The 20,366-nt window shown below is 48.8% G+C and overlaps 1 protein-coding gene across 3 annotated transcripts in view; it reads right to left on the minus strand.

Annotated features, from left to right (window-relative positions):
* LOC146202244 (uncharacterized) overlaps positions 1-20,366 on the minus strand; it is a 369,509-nt gene that overhangs the window by 89,153 nt on the left and 259,990 nt on the right. For all 3 annotated transcript variants that reach the window (XM_084588034.1, XM_084588035.1, XM_084588036.1), the window contains one exon: positions 17,749-17,829. In XM_084588034.1, coding sequence (XP_084444160.1) covers positions 17,749-17,829 — 81 coding nt within the window. The remainder of the gene's footprint in view (positions 1-17,748; positions 17,830-20,366) is intronic.

Here is a 20,366-nt window from a genome sequence, read left to right on the forward strand (position 1 = left end):
AAGCCAGCCGTGGTGCATAAATTAATGACTGTCATTGTCTTCCCGGACAAAGCAAGGAAAGCACAAATTTTCGAGCGGGTTTCACCCGCGCCGCTACACGTAGTACATACGCTCTAACGGAAGGGTTCAAGGTGGCCCCGCAACAGCGCCGGCGAGATTCGCGCTGCTCGCTCGCGTCGTGCGTCGATCGCAAAGAAGTTTGGTCAGCCGGATTCTTCGCGCTACGCGCGTCGGTTCGCGGCTGATTGCACACAACGTGCACCGGCGCCCTGCAATGCGCAGCGAAAAAAAAAAGACCGAGAGAAAGCGAGCGTGTAAAGGGTGGTCGAGATGTGATCTTGCACCTGCAAGAAAGAGACACGTATCAGAATCGGCGCGAGGCTTCGTGAGCGACTAGCTCAGTCGACGCTCGATTGTTTTCGCAGGTAAGAGCGCACGCACCTGCCCGCGGCGCACCGCACTGCCGATGGGCTCGGTGATTAACATTCCACCGCACACGCGCTCAGCCAAGCACAGCGTTCGTCCCCGAATGACGTGAAACGATAAGTTGCGCTCAACAGCGAGGAACGAGTTCACAAGCTTCCCAGAGCGCGCACGGAGCACGCGAAACACAGCAGGCGGACCATTACGACCGCCGCTATACGCGCCCACAGGAGTACAAAGTAAACAACCCAGTCGTCAGCCTTATCGACCAAGTGCAGTGCTACGCCAGTCTTCCCCACTGGCCTCTAATTAGTCTTGTTCTGCTCTAGCCGCGGCCACTATATATGCGCGCAATTAAATTTTCTGGTCTCGCTTAGAGCCAGTGATTTATCGCCCTTGACAAGAAGGTTTATGGTTTATGGGGTTTAAGTCTCAAAGCGACGCACGCTACGAGAGACGCCGTAGTTGGGGGCTCCGGAAATTACGACCACCTCGGTTTTTTAACGTGCACAACCATCGCCAAAGCACACGGGCGCCTTGCTTTTCATCTCCATCGAAAAGCGGTCGCCGCGGCCTCGATTCGATCCCGCCTCCTTGGGCACAGAGTGAAACACTGCACCACCACGGCGGGGCTTCCTTGACAAGAGGTTACAAACCGTATGGGTTATATGCGTGGTATGCTAACCACCATGTCATAACCAAGCCTATTCCTTCACCCCAAGGTCGGCTCTAAATTTCATCAACAAACGCACGTTCATTGCGCTCAGAGCGCTCGTTTATTCTCCAAACGCTTCCCCTGTCCTTTTCGTCTCCGTCACTCGCCGCGCGGTCCTTTTCTCTTTTGTCAAACGCTTCAAACCATAATGATTCTACGCCAGAGATGAGAACTGCCGCTGCATATTGCCAGCTGCGTCCCGTATCTTGGAAATGCAAGCCTGCCAAAAGCGCATTCTATGCATGGATCATTTCACTCTCACGATTCGGGTGTCTGTCCTCACTGTGTACTAAGAAGATTTACGCGTTCATTACAGATCCAGCAGCTCATAACAAACTGCTGCTCCTTCTCTAGGTTGACACACTACATGAAAAAAAAAAAAAAAAAAAAAAAAAAAAAACCACTAAACACAGGACAAATCTCAGAGTTGAAATATTCAACTTGAGCTCAGTGGACTTTAGTGCTCGACTTGTAGCAGCTTCGAGCGCCGTACCTCAAGGGTTCTGAATATTTATCTGTGGTGTCTGACATTGCGCATTGAAGCCACATCATATGAAGAACAAACCTTACCAAAACCTCAGTGTCAATCCCTCCTTTTTTTGGTGGCATGTTTTTTTTTTTTTTTTCGTAGGCCCACCATCAGTATGCAGATGAAAAGAAAAAAAAATAAAGTTAGCAGCGGTTTAACTTGAGGTTAAACCTGGACTTACACGAGAGCAATCTACATAGTTCCGCTTATAGGCTCGACTTGAAAGTAAAGACATGGCTTTTGCGCGTAGTAGTTTACTCTATGGTTTCAGCCTTATTTATGCCATATGGGACACTTCTGACCCCTGAAGTGCGATGAGGCGAAAGCCTATATACCGCGCGGTGGTCCGAAGCCCTCCACTACGGCACTTCTTCCTTTCTGTTTTCACTCCCACCTTCGCGATGACGCGATAGCGTAAGCTGCCAGTTTAAAGCCCCGCTTTAAACGATAACGTGAATGCTGATTACGATATCACCCTCACATATGAAAAGGGAGGCCCGAGTCGGCAGCTCCTGCCAAAAGTAATGTCAGGAAGCCCTATACATTCAGTTAGTGCACGGCTATGTCAGCTGCCAGCTATCGCCTCCCACAACTACTACTACTTCTTCTCCTTCTTATTCATCTTCTTCTTTTTGTTCTCCTTTCTTCGCTCTTCGGGCAGGCGCGGCGAAATGGCGAGACTGTGGCCAATGTAACCCTTGCTACAAAAGAGTCAAGGAACTGGCTCACAACTAGAACGTCATTCTTGTCAGCGAAGAGCCGAGCCAAATAAGGTCACATAAGAAATTGTAAAGAATATTATAAAGCAAGCTTAACTGCGCGAACGCCTTGAACGCTCTGATGTCAAGACTTTGATGTCATAACGGTGTGAGCTCTGCCACGGATGCACGATCCCGATTCAATGGGTCGGATGCGCTGGAGAAAAAGTGCTAGCAGCGAAACACTAAAGATGGTCATATTTCTAAATAAATAAACGCCCGCGGTGGAAGCCAGTGCCACGTATAGTTGTCACTTTGGTAATGTACGGGCATCGTGCGGTGTGGTGCGCTGCAGTGAACTGCGGTGTGGTGAGCGTTCACAGGATAGTTAAGCGGGCGAGTTGGTGATACATCGTTCACCTCCCTCCCTAATTGAAAAAAATTACATATCAATGCTGAACATCTTTCTTTTCTTCACGAGCAAAATCCAAGAAAGAAATAGTTCAAACGTTCAACCCAACCCCCCTTGCTGCCTCCAAAAATGACCCATAAATCCACCCCCGTGTCGTGGCGTTGGCTTGGAGGCGAGCGGTGGGATTGATGTCGTGAAATTGAACATGGACTATCAGAGGTGCCGTCGTGGAAAGATAGAGATTAGTGTTTTGTTTTAATCTGGGGCCTTTTTAATGTTTCCTGACATCGACATACCGCTGCCGTTGCGTTTCGCCTCTATCGAAATGCGACCGCCGCGGAAGGAATTCAATCCAGCGTCGTTGGGTTCAGGAACTAAAATACATAGACACTGAATCTACAGCAGCTAGTTGCTTGTGAACGATTCGCGCTTCGGAATACCGTCACAGTTAGACACGACAATGAGTTTTACGATATATCCAGACAGAATTACGCAAGGCCGGTTCCGCGGGGAGCACTTCCGCAGGCGATACCTATATCGTGCATTTATGTAACTTTGCAGGCGGCCGCCTGCTGCCTAATGATACACGAACAAGCTACTGTACAGCTTTCACACATCGGGAAAAGCACTCCCTATGCGCCGTGGTGTTCCTCGCTGGACAGTCGAGGGCGCCCGGCATGCAGAATGCATGCAAGCTCTTTGCACCAGAGTTGCAAAAAGGACACTGTTGTGTCCCGCACAAGTTTCAGTTTCGTTTTCCCCTGCGGCCCGTGCTATTATCATCAGCACTGACGTGAACACGATGGACAGAAGATATCTACATGTAAGCACGCCATTTCACATAAGCTCTGATCGAATCGCGACGTACGACACCTCGGCAACAAAAGAATGTGCTGATACTGGCTCGGACAATATAACAATCATAACCTCATCAGCCGGGCTATGCCAACTGCCAGATCAGCCATATATTGACAGAACGTGCCGTTGAATAAGTTTTAGCGCAGCGCGACCCGTTATCGTGATCCGCCAATGCGCGTTCAACTGCGCATGCTCATATCACCTGGACAGCGCCAAGTGGCGCCGCATGTTGGAAGTCGACGTACAGACCTGCCGCAATATATGCCAAAATAGAAGCCTGGGCGAGTTGGTATGTATACATTCTAAAACAGCGCAAAAGAACAGGGACGAGAGAACGAAACGTACAACACGAGCGCTGAGCGCAAAAGAACAGGGACGAGGGAACGAAACGTACAACACGAGCGCTGAGCGCAAAAGAACAGGGACAAGAGAACGAAACGTACAACACGAGCGCTGAGCGCAAAAGAACAGGGACGAGAGAACGAAACGTACAACACGAGCGCTGAGCGCAAAAGAACAGGGACGAGAGAACGAAACGTACAACACGAGCGCTGAGCGCAAAAGAACAGGGACGAGAGAACGAAACGTACAACACGAGCGCTGAGCGCAAAAGAACAGGGACAAGAGAACGAAACGTACAACACGAGCGCTGAGCGCAAAAGAACAGGGACGAGAGAACGAAACGTACAACACGAGCGCTGAGCGCAAAAGAACAGGGACGAGAGAACGAAACGTACAACACGAGCGCTGAGCGCAAAAGAACAGGGACGAGAGAACGAAACGTACAACACGAGCGCTGAGCGCAAAAGAACAGGGACGAGAGAACGAAACGTACAACACGAGCGCTGAGCGCAAAAGAACAGGGACGAGAGAACGAAACGTACAACACGAGCGCTGAGCGCAAAAGAACAGGGACGAGAGAACGAAACGTACAACACGAGCGCTGAGCGCAAAAGAACAGGGACGAGAGAACGAAACGTACAACACGAGCGCTGAGCGCAAAAGAACAGGGACGAGAGAACGAAACGTACAACACGAGCGCTGAGCGCAAAAGAACAGGGACGAGAGAACGAAACGTACAACACGAGCGCTGAGCGCAAAAGAACAGGGACGAGAGAACGAAACGTACAACACGAGCGCTGAGCGCAAAAGAACAGGGACGAGAGAACGAAACGTACAACACGAGCGCTGAGCGCAAAAGAACAGGGACGAGAGAACGAAACGTACAACACGAGCGCTGAGCGCAAAAGAACAGGGACGAGAGAACGAAACGTACAACACGAGCGCTGAGCGCAAAAGAAGAGGGACAAGAGAACGAAACGTACAACACGAGCGCTGAGCGCAAAAGAACAGGGACGAGAGAACGAAACGTACAACACGAGCGCTGAGCGCAAAAGAACAGGGACGAGAGAACGAAACGTACAACACGAGCGCTGAGCGCAAAAGAACAGGGACAAGAGAACGAAACGTACAACACGAGCGCTGAGCGCAAAAGAACAGGGACGAGAGAACGAAACGTACAACACGAGCGCTGAGCGCAAAAGAACAGGGACGAGAGAACGAAACGTACAACACGAGCGCTGAGCGCAAAAGAACAGGGACGAGAGAACGAAACGTACAACACGAGCGCTGAGCGCAAAAGAACAGGGACGAGAGAACGAAACGTACAACACGAGCGCTGAGCGCAAAAGAACAGGGACGAGAGAACGAAACGTACAACACGAGCGCTGAGCGCAAAAGAACAGGGACGAGAGAACGAAACGTACAACACGAGCGCTGAGCGCAAAAGAACAGGGACGAGAGAACGAAACGTACAACACGAGCGCTGAGCGCAAAAGAACAGGGACGAGAGAACGAAACGTACAACACGAGCGCTGAGCGCAAAAGAACAGGGACGAGAGAACGAAACGTACAACACGAGCGCTGAGCGCAAAAGAACAGGGACGAGAGAACGAAACGTACAACACGAGCGCTGAGCGCAAAAGAACAGGGACGAGAGAACGAAACGTACAACACGAGCGCTGAGCGCAAAAGAACAGGGACGAGAGAACGAAACGTACAACACGAGCGCTGAGCGCAAAAGAAGAGGGACAAGAGAACGAAACGTACAACACGAGCGCTGAGCGCAAAAGAACAGGGACGAGAGAACGAAACGTACAACACGAGCGCTGAGCGCAAAAGAACAGGGACGAGAGAACGAAACGTACAACACGAGCGCTGAGCGCAAAAGAACAGGGACAAGAGAACGAAACGTACAACACGAGCGCTGAGCGCAAAAGAACAGGGACGAGAGAACGAAGCGTACAACACGAGCGCTGAGCGCAAAAGAACAGGGACGAGAGAACGAAACGTACAACACGAGCGCTGAGCGCAAAAGAACAGGGACGAGAGAACGAAACGTACAACACGAGCGCTGAGCGCAAAAGAACAGGGACGAGAGAACGAAACGTACAACACGAGCGCTGAGCGCAAAAGAACAGGGACGAGAGAACGAAACGTACAACACGAGCGCTGAGCGCAAAAGAACAGGGACGAGAGAACGAAACGTACAACACGAGCGCTGAGCGCAAAAGAACAGGGACGAGAGAACGAAACGTACAACACGAGCGCTGAGCGCAAAAGAACAGGGACGAGAGAACGAAACGTACAACACGAGCGCTGAGCGCAAAAGAACAGGGACGAGAGAACGAAACGTACAACACGAGCGCTGAGCGCAAAAGAACAGGGACGAGAGAACGAAACGTACAACACGAGCGCTGAGCGCAAAAGAACAGGGACGAGAGAACGAAACGTACAACACGAGCGCTGAGCGCAAAAGAACAGGGACGAGAGAACGAAACGTACAACACGAGCGCTGAGCGCAAAAGAACAGGGACGAGAGAACGAAACGTACAACACGAGCGCTGAGCGCAAAAGAAGAGGGACAAGAGAACGAAACGTACAACACGAGCGCTGAGCGCAAAAGAACAGGGACGAGAGAATGAAACGTACAACACGAGCGCTGAGCGCAAAAGAACAGGGACGAGAGAACGAAACGTACAACACGAGCGCTGCGCAAAAGAACAGGGACGAGAGAACGAAACGTACAACACGAGCGCTGCCGCGTTTGGCCCAATCAGCGCGTACTCACCGGCGGCTCGCGGATAGCGGCTCACGGTGACGGATCGCGGATCACCGCTATGCTAAACCTTTCTAATGTCATCTAATGTAGCATATTTTTCCCGAAACGTCAACTCACGGAGGCATTAGGGACCACCTAAGCACGTGTGCCTGCAGATGCGTTCCCAATCGCCGACCTCACCCCGTAGCGAAGCCGATTTTGCGCCGCTTTTTCGTAATAAATCCTCGATCCATGGAAACGTTTCCACCATTGAAAGCGGCGGCAGCGCTTACCGGCGCTCGAAAAGTTACAAGCAAAGTATCTGACCACCTAATATACCTTGCGAATACTAGTGCCACACGGTTACCTTGAAATAACATTTGAGATATCGAATGGTATTTGTACTCGGCATAACTGCGCGATCCTCCACAGTCTCCCAAGGCAAGCAAAGGTTCAACATTCGCTCGACATATATCTTGCAACAGCAGTGCGGTTGTCAAGTTTCGTGTTCGAAATATTTGTTTAACTTTCTGAAGTATACAGTTACACACTGTTAAGAATACTGTTAACGATAACAAAAGGCTATTGTAGGCGTAACGTGGCGTCTGTTTTTTTCTTTTAGTAGACTAGAGTTATTGCTCACAGTCTCGCCAGGCGCCTTTCTATTGTCTGGCATTAGATTTTCGTTGCTTTGTGTGCACGTGCCGTTTTCCGTCCATCCGTTCATCTCTGCCACTTCAAGAATATACATCGGCGAAAGAGCTGCAGCCCATGAAGGCTTCCAGCGACCTCTGAAGATGGCTACTGGGGATGTGTGTATGTGTGCGCGTGTGAAGGAAAGAAGGCACCATCAGTCCGCGAGGCCAAGGAAAGCGTAGGGGATTTTTTTAACTTGCTTATTGACCTGAATTAGTGCTGTGTATCAATTTAGGGAGAAAGATAAATACAAAGCAAAAAGAAAAACGTCGACGGCTGTCAAACCTTCTACTTTTTTGGGTATTCATTTGCTGCCCCTCCCCCCGCCCCCTTATAAATATATATATATATATATATATATATATAATCAGTTTAATGTTTATTTGCTGAAAGGGCAGAGATGTTGGCTGGAAAGAAAAAAATCTGTCATGCTATTCTTCGCTCGAGAAGGGGAAACGGAGAAGAAAAGAGTCGTGATGGGTGTGTGACGATGTGTTTATATACAGGCACATTTGTTGGCATCGTATATATAACAGCGAGTCGAGGCGTGTGTCGCTCAAGAAGCGTGGAAGCGCTGGAGACCTTTCCAACTCTCTAGCCAGGCACCGAGCAGAAAGTCCTCCGAGAGCGGCCTGGCTGTCGAAATGCTTTAAGAAGCGGCCAACGTAACGTACAGTGAGCAAGCAAAAGTCGAAGCAGATAAAATCGAAGGTCATCACCAGCGCCGCCATATTCTGCAGTTAGCGTGCATGGCCATGCACAGTAGCTAGATAAGGAAACTATCGCGCGCACTATAGCTGTGTCTTAAAATTTGTTATCAAAAGACAAATATCAACATTTAACATTTCACTTTTTCCAAAACATGGTACGAGGACAAGTGGACGATGGTATATACGCGTTCGCACTTCAAAGACATTCAAAAGAGGAATGTCTTCACGGCGTTCCGTCGACTCGAACGACATTTCGACCGAACAACGCGGAAGAACCCGGCACAGCAGCACACGAGCGACATTATGAGTCGAATGGCATTCAGCTAGACGGAATTTGGTACTCTAGGACGGCCGTGACAGGCTGATTCTTTCATGCTCGCTATGTCGAAGCTGCAGGATGACAGCAGCTAAGTGACAGCGGGAACTTATTAACCCCGATGCTGCAGCGATGGAAGCAGTAAACTACGTGCACCAATGCCGTCGCTCCTGCCAAAAAGCGTATAGGTAACTAACTGTTCATGTATAGTACTACACATGAACAGTTACCTATGCGATCTTTGGCAGGAGCGACACGTGTACCATTTAGTGGTACACGTGTACCACTAAATGGGCGCCACTTTACAGAAATCCTGAAAAGCTGTTTCTTCCAAGCTGAACTTCGACGCAGCAGGAATCGCGGACACACGAGTAAGCAGCAGTAGCGGGAATGAAGGGACAGTTGTGACTCTGTATTCGTTACCACGCGATGCATTCGCACGTGCACGTGCGTGTATACCAGGCACGGCACAAAGGAAGTACGTCACCAATATGCACAAAATACTCTTTTCGAATGAATTACCGCGTGGATGAGGACGCACCCTCGCGTTGGCCTTCCTGAACAGCTGCATGCAATTCTTCGTGTAGATAAAAAAAAAAAAAAAAAAGCTCTGAACTGGTCGTCCGCAATTTTCTTCGGGCTCATTTTAGTTTCATTCACAGTTATAACGCCGCTAGCTTTACAGTCTCAAATCCTTCACTTCATAACAAGCCCCTCAGTTTCCTAACACTGATTGCTCAAATTTTTATGGATTGTCTAGTGGCACAGGCAGTTCACCCTTCCTGCGCTAGCTTCCTTGCAGGCAATTTTCTGTAGGTAATACACTGTGCTTAAGCCGTTCATATTAGTCCCGCTGGCTGCAGCCACTTGTCTTTCCGGCCATCAAGTTATCCGGAAAGACACGCGTGCCGGCCATCACGATCCGTTCTCTCAAGCAATTTCATCAACCGCTGACGACGATCTAACAAGGTCTTTCTCTGAGGTCACTGCTGCGCGGTGGACCACACTTCAACACATACCTGCTCACCCCTGCTCTAATGCTATCCTGCCGACGTCGTTGGGGAGAAGCTCGAAATCGCTCCCGCCAAATGACTACTGGGACGCCCGCACAGGGAGCGAGTGATCCAATGAGCCCACCGCAAGCGCTCCCACTGAAATCGATGGGCCCCACGAACGACCCAAGCCAACTCCATGATCCTCGCCGCTCATCACAGGCCGGACAGGGGTCGACAGCACCAACGGGATATCGAAACCGCCATTGCATTGCTGGGCAGCCCCGCGAAGCTTCCGGGCATGCATACCATGCGTTGGAGGCTGCAACTCGAGACAAATGCTCCTCCTCTTCCTATGAGGAGGGGACTCAATTGCTCTTAATCGAAACGGACGCGGCGGCTTTCCGCGTATTACGCGTGGCGCAACCGCACGCTGCGCCATACCACGCCGGATGGCGGAGGGGGGCGCTCGACCCCAGTGACACAAGGCTGCTGTTGTTATGGGACGAGCGGCTTCGCGAGCAACAACATAAAGGGACCATCCGGATACACCGCTGCCAACGGCCCGCCAGATGCAAAACTTCAATTGTTCTCCAACTTGGTTCAATGTGGGACAAAAGACCCGCCGTGTATGCACACACATGCACGCACGCACGCACAATCGGACGACGTGCGCCGCCGCAGATGGGAGGAAGTGAGGAGGGGGGGGGGGGGGGGGGGCAAGGGTTACAAAGCGCCAGGTACTTGAGGGGAGCTCCGCAGCATGCAGCGTTTTGGTCTCGGCGGTGCGCCGCAGCAGTAATTACGTAATGACCCCCGGTCGCTTACCTCAATCACTTTCACACCATTGTTCGCCAAGGGTTGCTCAGCGGGAAACCCGGGTAACGTTCCCCCGCCTCGTGTTGACCCCTTGGTGACGCCGTTGCCGGTCGCACAGATCAACGGCGGCGCTGTCCCCGGTGCGTCGCAAAGACAATCAGAGCCGCAAACTGACGACAGGTAATGAAAACGTCTCCGCGGGCTCCCTTGCACAACGCCCCGCGCGCGCGTCCTGCTCCAGCGGGAGAGAACAGCGGTGCCGTAATGCGACTAATAACCAATGATTAGATAACTGCAACGCCGGGTATGCGTTTGCAGTAGGTCTCACAATTACTCCGTAGAGCTTTGTCAACAAGTCCCGAAGGCCGCGCAATTATGCTGTTAAAGTTTTCGCGAGGTCTTAACGAAAAGGTGCCGAGCTGTCCACAAATACAAAAACAGAATCGAACTATATAGCACTGTCACATTCCTAACCGCTCTTGTGGGATCGTCACGCGGCCAGACTGCACTGATTGGCATTTGGTCTCGCCTTATTTATGCCGGTGGCCAGTGACTCTCCCTCCATCTTATTTCGAGCTCACTGCTGCCTTGCGCGCGTCCCAGGACGCCTGACTGAGTAAGCTATAGGTTTCCAAAGCACCGCGCGGCGGCGCTGCTGCTCCTGACGGGAAGCGTCATTTATGGCAGAAAAATAGAAACTGGGAATATGGGGGCCGCGCCAGCCGCGCGTTCTCCTTGCCGCACTCCAGTTCCCTTCCAAGCACGCGCAGAGCTCACCTGTATCTGCGGCGCGTCGCAGAGTACCGTCAGCGGCGCGGCTTGAGAAAAATCTGCTTGCTTGACTTATTTTCCGTAAATCGAGCTTGAATAAGATGAAAAATTTCGTTGACAATGTGTGCTCTCTGAAGCAGACAACTACGATAAAGACTGGGCACGATGTGCGCTTCGGAAGTCTACGATCCCATTGCAAACGCCGCGTCATTTGTGATTTGTGTTAATCATTTTAAATGATAGCTTACACAACTCGCTCGATCAAAAAGCCGCCGACGTAGTAGCGGTAGTAGCCGCACCACGTGTCGGAAATATTTAATCGAGAGCTTCGTAAAAAAAATTATATCATTGCATACAATGATACAATTGTTGAATTGGTAAAACGTTTATTCGGGGCCTGCAGTAGAACGCGCGCTCGCGCGCGCGCTCCGGGGCACCGGCCACGCGGCCCGGGTCCCCGCTCGCCGTGGCCGGCTCGCTGGTTCCCTGCCGGGCCAGCGCCTTGATGACCTGCTGGACGGCCCAGAGTTGTTCCTCTTGCTCTAGTAATTATAATGATTGGCAGGCGATTAAGAGTTTATGAAATAAATGTAATTACTTGATGAATGAGAGGAATAAAAGATGAAAAAAATTAAAAAGGGGGCTCAAAGGTGTCAACATGCTCAAAATGAAACGCCAATGCGTCGTGATGCTAATTAAAGAAACTTAATGCAAATGTGAAAATGTGTGACTGATAATCAATTAATTCAAGTAACAAAAAAAAATGAAAAATGCATTCAAATGTGTCAAACTGCTCAGAATGGAAAGCCATTGTTTGCCGATGATAAGTATCGGTGTATAAAATTAACAGTACATATAAAATAAAGGCATAAAAGTAAAAACAAAACTGAAAAACACCCTCCGTGTGTGTGTGTGAAAGGCTATCGCGTCATCTTTGTATAAGTAGATGTCTCTTTGGGGTGAAAGTTAACTGCGTGCGGAAGACATTTTTCTGTGGCAGTGGTATCTATCAACTGAAAAGCCTTGTTAGGCAATAGATACGCTTTCTCCATTGATTGAAATATTCCCCACTGAATTGCCGATGAGGCAGCGGAAGGCTTAGTCTCTGGAAAAGTAGACTATAGATTCGAAGCTAGGCTGGGAAGCTTGCTCTGAAGAAGCGTGTCTCATCTATTTCGGTTCTCACGTCGTGTCTGCACTGGAGCACGACTGGTTGTGAAAACGCAGTGTTAGGTGTCGATCGATGGGGCCAAACCAGTCTACACGATGCATACGCGTAAAGAGCTTGAGCGCAAACGCATGCGCAACGATATAAACAAAATTTATAACAAGTTTTAGTGCGTTATGTTTCTTTGTATCCCCTCCCTGAGGATTGGACAGGGATGCTAACAAGGTTAGAATTGCAGAAGAAAGTTTGGGAGGCTAATAGCACCTTTAAGAGAGCGATTAAAGTCAAGGCTAGCTCACATTTGCTTATTCATAGCACACATGGTCATCTCATGAAAAGTGAGAGTCTTTTTTTCCTTTTTCTAGGCGGAAGATGCCCTTACAAAGTTGGAGCTAGCGCTTATTTCAAAACGAAGCTGCGGTGAGCTTCATTTAAATTATTACCAAGTAAACTCACTCACCAGTGGGGCAATAGCCAGACTCATTTTTCCGACTCTGTTTTCCGACTCGCGGGCTCTTCGCCCGCGAGTCGGAAGCCGCGTCTGATGTTCCCAAGAAAACGCCTGCAGACGAGATTTCCAGCTTTTCAGCGGCGTTATTGGCGGTGCTCTTTCACGACGCCAACAATGAAACTTCACAGAGGACGTAGAAACTCACTGCGCAACTGAGAGCAGGGATGCAAGGTGCTCGGAAATTCTTCAAGTAAAAGAATTTCAAAGTAAGCAGCAATAGTTTATTGCTGTTCGAGCGAGTTCTTATGGCAATGCAGTTAGAAGAAAAATAGCGCAATAGTAACTGATTACTGTCCTGCAGTCATTCAGTTACTGTGGCTGTAACTGGCCACTGTAATCAGTTACATTTTATGTGATGTAATTGAAATTGTAAGCAGTTACTTATTTTCTGCAACGTTTACAAGAAAGACTGCCCCAGACGCCTATTGATCCTACACAGATTGCAGGGGCGAGACCAGTACATTTTCAGCTAGGGTAGACACACAGCAATGAAAACGGAATCGCTGCAGACGCCGAACCCCCCTCACACAGTGGCCGCCCTGTGGAATGAGCAGCGTCCCTCGCGGTGACGTCACACAGTGATGTGGTTTAGGATTAAGCTAGATTGCACGCTGTGTGGCCACGCAATGACAGCAAGGCGACAAAGCTCAACTGAAACACGTGCGATGCAAGACTATATTCGCGTTTGAATTCGGGATCGCACGCTAGAAAGCAGGTTCCACGTGACCTGTATTGCGCCGTATAGACTCAGAGGAGAACCAAAGAACACAGCCCAAGCGCCTTTCGTCCAAGAAAGGCACGGAAGCTGCAACGGAACCTTGCTTCGAGAGCTGGAAACGATTAGCTCATCCTTTCGACCAGCTCCGCCTACGTGACGACGGCCGAACCGCACAGCATCGGCTTCAGCAGAAAACGTTGCAGCGTCCTCATAGGCACTGAGACCCTTCCTCCCCATCGAAGTGTGTTTCCTGGCGAACAAGCGTGCCACTTCGAAAAGTACCCAGCACGGCTCTGGCTTTCTGAAAGATGCTTCCGGAATAGGCGGCCTGTTTCAATTAGCTCTAATTTCTGGCAGCCGACGAATTCCAAATACAGCGAACGATAAGATCGATGATACGGCTGAGCTTAGGCTGCCATCCGAAATATCCAGTTCCCAACTCAAGCTGGACGACGACAGATTGTGGAAAAGAGGGACGGGGAGGTGTAGCGACCGGAGAAGGTGTTTGGTTCAAGCCGCAAACAACGTACATGCACGCCGTTCCGTTTTCATCCTGCGAAGTTCGATATTTACGAAAACCTTCGGTAGCCACACTCTTTCGCGAAAGCCCCTGGCATGATCCCAAGGTTACACCGAGATAAATACGATGGCGATACGATAAATACGGCGCACCGAACAGGCGCGCTACTAATCGCCCGTGGTCTGGTCTAATAATTCACAAACAACACGATGTTTGGGCCAGTTGGTATTGATTCATCGAATAAAGCAAGAACGTCAGCAACAGTTTCGTCAATAGATAAAGTATGAGGCTTGGCCATTGCTTGTCATTGTTTCTCCATGATAACAAAATGGCATTTTTGGACAAACAGGCTCGAGTACCACGTGACGATAATGGCGCAGACTTAAACTTGTGTTTTTTTTTTTTTTTCTCGAATAAAATTTAGTTGGAAGTGCAGCATTCGTCCTGTCGTGTTTTTTCGTGTCCCCGTTTTCTCGTGCTTCGAGCGTGTTTCAAGGTGGACTAATTAAACTCAGGTCTGCCAGTATAGTGCAGTGCATGCAGTCAAGTATGATTAATGCATATCACTGTAAAGAAGACCCCGCATTGCCAAGGTATAGAAGTCGCGACTGTGAATGCTGGCAGTGGCTTCCCGGGCAGGTGAAAAAAATTTACGGGTACTCTTCAGCTGCGACTCTATGGTTATGAAGAGAAGAGCGCACATGGAGATTCCGTCCGTGGCTCTCCTTCCCGATCCTCGTTCGCGTACATGCATTTATCAACTCGCTATCACATTATCTGAACAATCTCAGATAGATATAAATCCCCGCTTTAACCAAGCCGTACCAACGAGCCTGCGGCCTCCGAGAATATCGGAGGGTGCGCGATTTCCATCTCATCCTCCGCGAAGCTCCTGCCAATTCGGCCATGTCATGAGGTCTCGTGACGTCACATAACCGACCGACCAATCAGTGGCCGGTCATGTGACCTGCCAGATAGCAGATAGCCAGATTTTCCGGAGGACGGAGCCTTTAACGTCGTGAACGACGACAGGGTAACGATAGCACTACAATATGCGTGGCCAGGTTTAAGCACTCATGCCGCGCATTAAGTGCCGTGAGCATGCAAAGCTCCAGTCCAGCACCTTCATGCTATAGCATGCGAATCCCTTCACGCAAAAGCGCGTGCAGGAAGAAAACATCCTAATCGCACCGTTTATTTTCCTGTACAGCCACCCTGCAACACGCACGAACGCATATAACCTCAGCCCGCAAAGACAAAAAGCTGCTGAAGAGGAAGAGCTTAGCCGACGATAGCGAAACAAAGCACACCCGCAAGACGGGCAAGTCCGTGCGGAAAGTTCTATAGTCAAATTACGCCAACTAAATGACACAGGAAAGAGATAAGATATGGCAAAGCAAACTTCTTTTGCCAGCAGACAGGCGCTTTCCCAGCCATTGTGGCGTATAGGCGTACCCTGCCTGGCTACCTCCACGACACAAACCCCCGAAACTTTTTTGTAGCTGCCGAGCACGCAAGGATCGACGCTGCGTTATCGCGACCCTGAGAAGACTGCGGTCGTTTGACGGCCTCGAGACCTGCGCCTTGTGAGCCGAGGGTGAACTTGACGCGTGGAAACCGAGCGCGTAGCGTAACCAAGCAGAAGGAGCTGCAGCGACCGACGCCGTCTCGGTCGAAAGACAGGGCTCCTCCACGTGCGCACCCAGCGTAGGTGACGGCGGGCGCGCGCTGAGTGTGATGTTTGCCCTCAACGCGCCGACGTTCATCGGCGCGCTACAGAAAGCCATGCATATCACTATGCTGTAGTTGCATAATATATTTTTCTTTTACATCTGGGAGATCTCATTATTGCCACAAGTAAACCAAACTCCGCATTTTATAACTTCTGCAGAAGCTTTCTTCAAAGTTCAAAGAGCCTATACAGCTTTGAGAGAGAGCGAACCCTAAAGGAGTGGCACCGAGCAAGCTGTTTCTCTGAGATAGCTCTCGACAATAGGTCGTAGCCATGCAGTTACTCAGATTACAAAGAATTGTGCCAATAATGAGTCTCTGCAGATTGTTTTTATAGGTACCAAAACTTCACGTGATTCGACTAGAACGCCAAATTGAGCAAACTAAAGCAAATGTTAAAGACAATGCACAACGGCCATAGACGACAACAGGATGAGTGAGGCAATGCCGAAAAGAAAGGGCGTGAAACAGCCGCTGTTATTCACTGCGTGTTTACCAGAGGCATATTCAGGGAATTCGAGAAGCGCGTCCTTGGCGATGACCTTGGCGGTCGTCAGCCCTGAAGGCCTGCCATGCGCTGTGTTCGCTTCCTGAGGGCGTCGCGCTTGAGCGAGAGATTGTGACAGCGTCGTACGCTTCTCGCATCCGCCTCTTGACACCTCGACTCCCTCCCTCCTTTATCTACTTTTCATCCCCTTCTACGATTTAACTTTATAAACAAATTCACTTCGCTCAAAGAACAATGCCACGGATGTTATAGTTTCCGGCGGGATTCGAACCTACGCTATCGACTAGGCCACGTAAGGCCCGCTTGTACGGTGTGGAAACAAGCAGGGGCTCATACGTATGTTACGTGCTCTTTCATCTACAATGGCATTTTATGATCCTCCTTATAATACCCATGCGTGCAATTAGAAGGGGAACTACAGCCAGCTGTACCGCCATACCCTTAAGGCAGAGCTTATAAGTGTCCCCGTAATTTTATGTGATACGTTGTATTTCTTCCCAGCTAAAACCAATTTTGCAGTACCTCTAAATAAAGGTAAATAAACCGAGTTGCAATGCACTTGTCAGGCATCATTTAGTTTATCGACGAACCTTAAAAAAAAATATGGTGTATCGCAGGTGGATCCTGCTACAGTGCTTGAGACGTAGCAGTAAAACAAAAGCAGCTTATTGACAGTTCAAGGACAATGCAGCGAGCGATGGGGAGGAAACACACACGGATAATCTTACGTAATGCAAGGGGTAACGACTGAAAAATAGATAAAAATAGATGAACGTTAATAGGTACAGACACGAGTTATTGATATCCCTGCCGATACCAATAGAAGGAAGTGGTGGTAGTAGGTAATGCGAGGAGAAAATAACCGATCGCATTTTCAGGGTTACAGAGAGCGGACACATTTTTGGCCGAGGATGAGGCGTGGAGATATGAGGCTAGGAAGTTTACTGGGACACCGTTAGCGCGGTTGGCGCTGGACGGGGGTGGCTGGAAGTCAATGGGCACGCTTTCTGCCCTACAGTAAGCTGATGATGATGTTCCTCAGGTGGAATCAGTGGAGAAAAAAAAAAACGAGAACACTGCAACACCGAAGTTTTAAAAAAGCCACCGAAAACCAACCGACTGAATACATATCGGTACGTTTATGGCAGTCTTAATGAAGCACCAGGTCGTAAGCGTTGTACATATATTTGCAAACTCGTTCTAAAACTCACAAGAGAGTCCATGACAACCGAACTTCCGCAGGCATTTGTTATACGCAACCATAATAAGAAAAAAAAAATGAAACACGCCTATGCTTTCTCCGTTGGATATCAGGGAACACCAAATGGCTTCCAGAGAAAGAAAAAAAAAAAACCTACCTTCTTCAAACTACGCTCATTCGTTCGTCGGCTGGTTTTTAGTTCGGCTATCCGGGTGAGCGCCTCTGCAGGACGCCCACTGATCATTCCCTCGAATTTGGGCGCGGTCGCTGAGTCAAGAACACAGGGCCTACGAAGTATGCCCTCGATTCGCAGCATGAAAAACCGGCATAGGCCACGCGCACAGTAACTTACCAGGCTCAGGGACTTCGCCGCCGCATCCGACCTGAGCGATGGGACCACGGTGTCGGCGCTGCTGGTACCGTAGCCGGCATCCTGCGCACACGCCAAGAACACGTAGCGGCCATCAGTTTTACAGAGTCGCGAAAACGACCCATAGCGACGTGGCCGCTATACACAGTGCACAATCCGGCACAAAAATAAATGCCCCCCCCCCGACACACACACACACACACACACACACACACACACACACACACACACACACACACACACACACACACACACACACACACACACACACACACACACACACACACACACACACACACACACACACACACGCACGCACGCACGCACGCACGCACGCACGCACGCACGCGCACACACACACACACACACACACACACACACACACACACACACACACACACACACACACACACACACACACACACACACACACACACACACACACACACACACACACACACACACACACACACACACACAACGCGCAGTTCTGTACCGAACGCATGCTTCCTCGCGCTTCGCTTAAACAGTATCGATAAAAACTAAGTACTCGGAAGTTTCAAACTGGGCACTTTCACTTCAACAGGAAAGGAAAAGGCCGCATAGTGTATTGTAACCCGCAAAATTCACCCCTTTTCTCTTTCTCTGATAAGTTTAACCCTGAAACCCTGATTGTTGTGTATCGCCATTATTGTAGTCATTGTTCAAATATGCCCATCCAGTAAAAATCCCAATGGGGATTGACAGTATCTGAAATAAATAAAATAAATAAATAAAAACATTAGAAAGGGATGGAAGCATTCAATCCTTCCGAATCACTTGCTAATAATAACAAAAAAAAAGAACAACAGAAAAGATAAGCGATAAACGATGAAGAAACCTCCGAAAAACAAAAAATCGGACACACTGTCTTCAGAGAGAATTCAAAGGCATGACGGCTCAGGAAGCACCTGTAGAGACATGCACGTAGCTACATAGGCACGCTGAGAGAAGGAATTTCGGCGCTGTACGCGAACAAAACATGCATTCATTAATGCGGAAGCATCACTTCGCTATGTTCACAGATTTCAGCAAAATCGTGTGCGCAGCAGTTGTGAGTAATTGAGAAGTGGTAAAGGTTAATAAGTGGTGTCAATCGATAAAGGGTGACGTATTGTTGTGTCCGATAATATAATTAAACAAATAAGTTAATTGGGTAATTAATTAAAGCAAAACACGCAAAATCATGTCCGCAGCAGTTCTTAGTAATTGAGAAGGGTTAATGAGTGGTGGTAATCGATAGAGGGTGACGTAATGTGTCCGAAAAAATATTTAGGCCAATATGTTATTTAGGTAATTAATTATAGGCAAAAATGTGAAAGTAAAGGCGAAAACTGCCTCATTATCCAATGGCTTTGCGCCAAATTTGAATGTATCAAATACTAAATAGCTAATTAAATCAGTCAATTAAGGTGATGTCAAGGATGTGATGTCACGCAACCTGAAGTAGAGCCGAAAAAGGGCATAGCAAGGGATCGGCGCGCAATTTGAAAGTACCGAAGACTAAAATGGGTAAACAAGAAGGGAATTAATGTGACGTAGAGGATATGACGGCACGATACCGGAAGTAGAGCCGAAAAAGGGCATAGAAAGGAATTGGCGCGTAATTTGAAAGTACCGAAGACTAAAATGGGTAAACAAGAAGTGAATTAAGCAACTAGAAGCAACCAGAATCAACCAACAGCAGCATCCATGCTTTCGCATTACTTCGTGCAATGCAGATTCTGCAGTGCTCTTTAATTTTTTGAAGGAGTGAAAAAACCCTATGAGTCACGATAACCTTACAAATTCTCATACTAAATTCGTACTACACTCATACGAATCTCGTATAATCTCATACTAAACTCATTTATCATATGAGAAATATATGAGAGTAATGAGATTTGTATGAGGTTAGTATGAGAAATTTGTATGAGGTAATTGTGACTCATACGGTTTTTTTTTTTCGCTAGTACCTTTAAAAAGTTTGAGTTTTTTTTTAATATGTAGGATATGTAAATATATTATAAGCATTGCATCTGCAAGATCACAGAGGTCTGTGCGTAGGAAGATGCTGTCACGTAAATTGTGAAAGCTGAGTTGTTGGAAAGATGCTTTTTTCTAAAGCCTGATAATTCCGAGGCTTCAAACAAATATGACTGCTAGATACTCACTGATCGCAGCTTACGAATAATCAGATGATAAAACACGCGTTTTATAGTGCGGATTAGGCATACGCAACCACGATGCTTCCTCTGACAGAGTCTACTCATAAGCCGTGTTTACATGGATGCGACAGCTAGCGCATCACATCGCATCCCAACCGGTTCCTAGCGCATCGCATTCATGTAAACAGGGGTAATGTGCTAGGAAAGCGCATCGCATTAATGCGCCAAGCAGGGCTGGATTCAGAGGGGTAAGTCGACTTACCCCTCTCAATCTCGACACCGCGTTCCTTCACCACCGCGCTAGAGATGATGCGCTACGTATGTAAACGCTGTCGCATCGCATTACCGTGAGGCGCTACGAAATGCGATGCGATGCGATGCGCTACTGTCGCCTTCACGTAAACAAGGCTATGC

Source organism: Amblyomma maculatum, chromosome 1 (genome assembly GCF_055883805.1).
Source record: "Amblyomma maculatum isolate TAMU_Amacu chromosome 1, ASM5588380v1, whole genome shotgun sequence".
Classification (NCBI taxonomy): Eukaryota; Metazoa; Arthropoda; class Arachnida; order Ixodida; family Ixodidae; genus Amblyomma; species Amblyomma maculatum.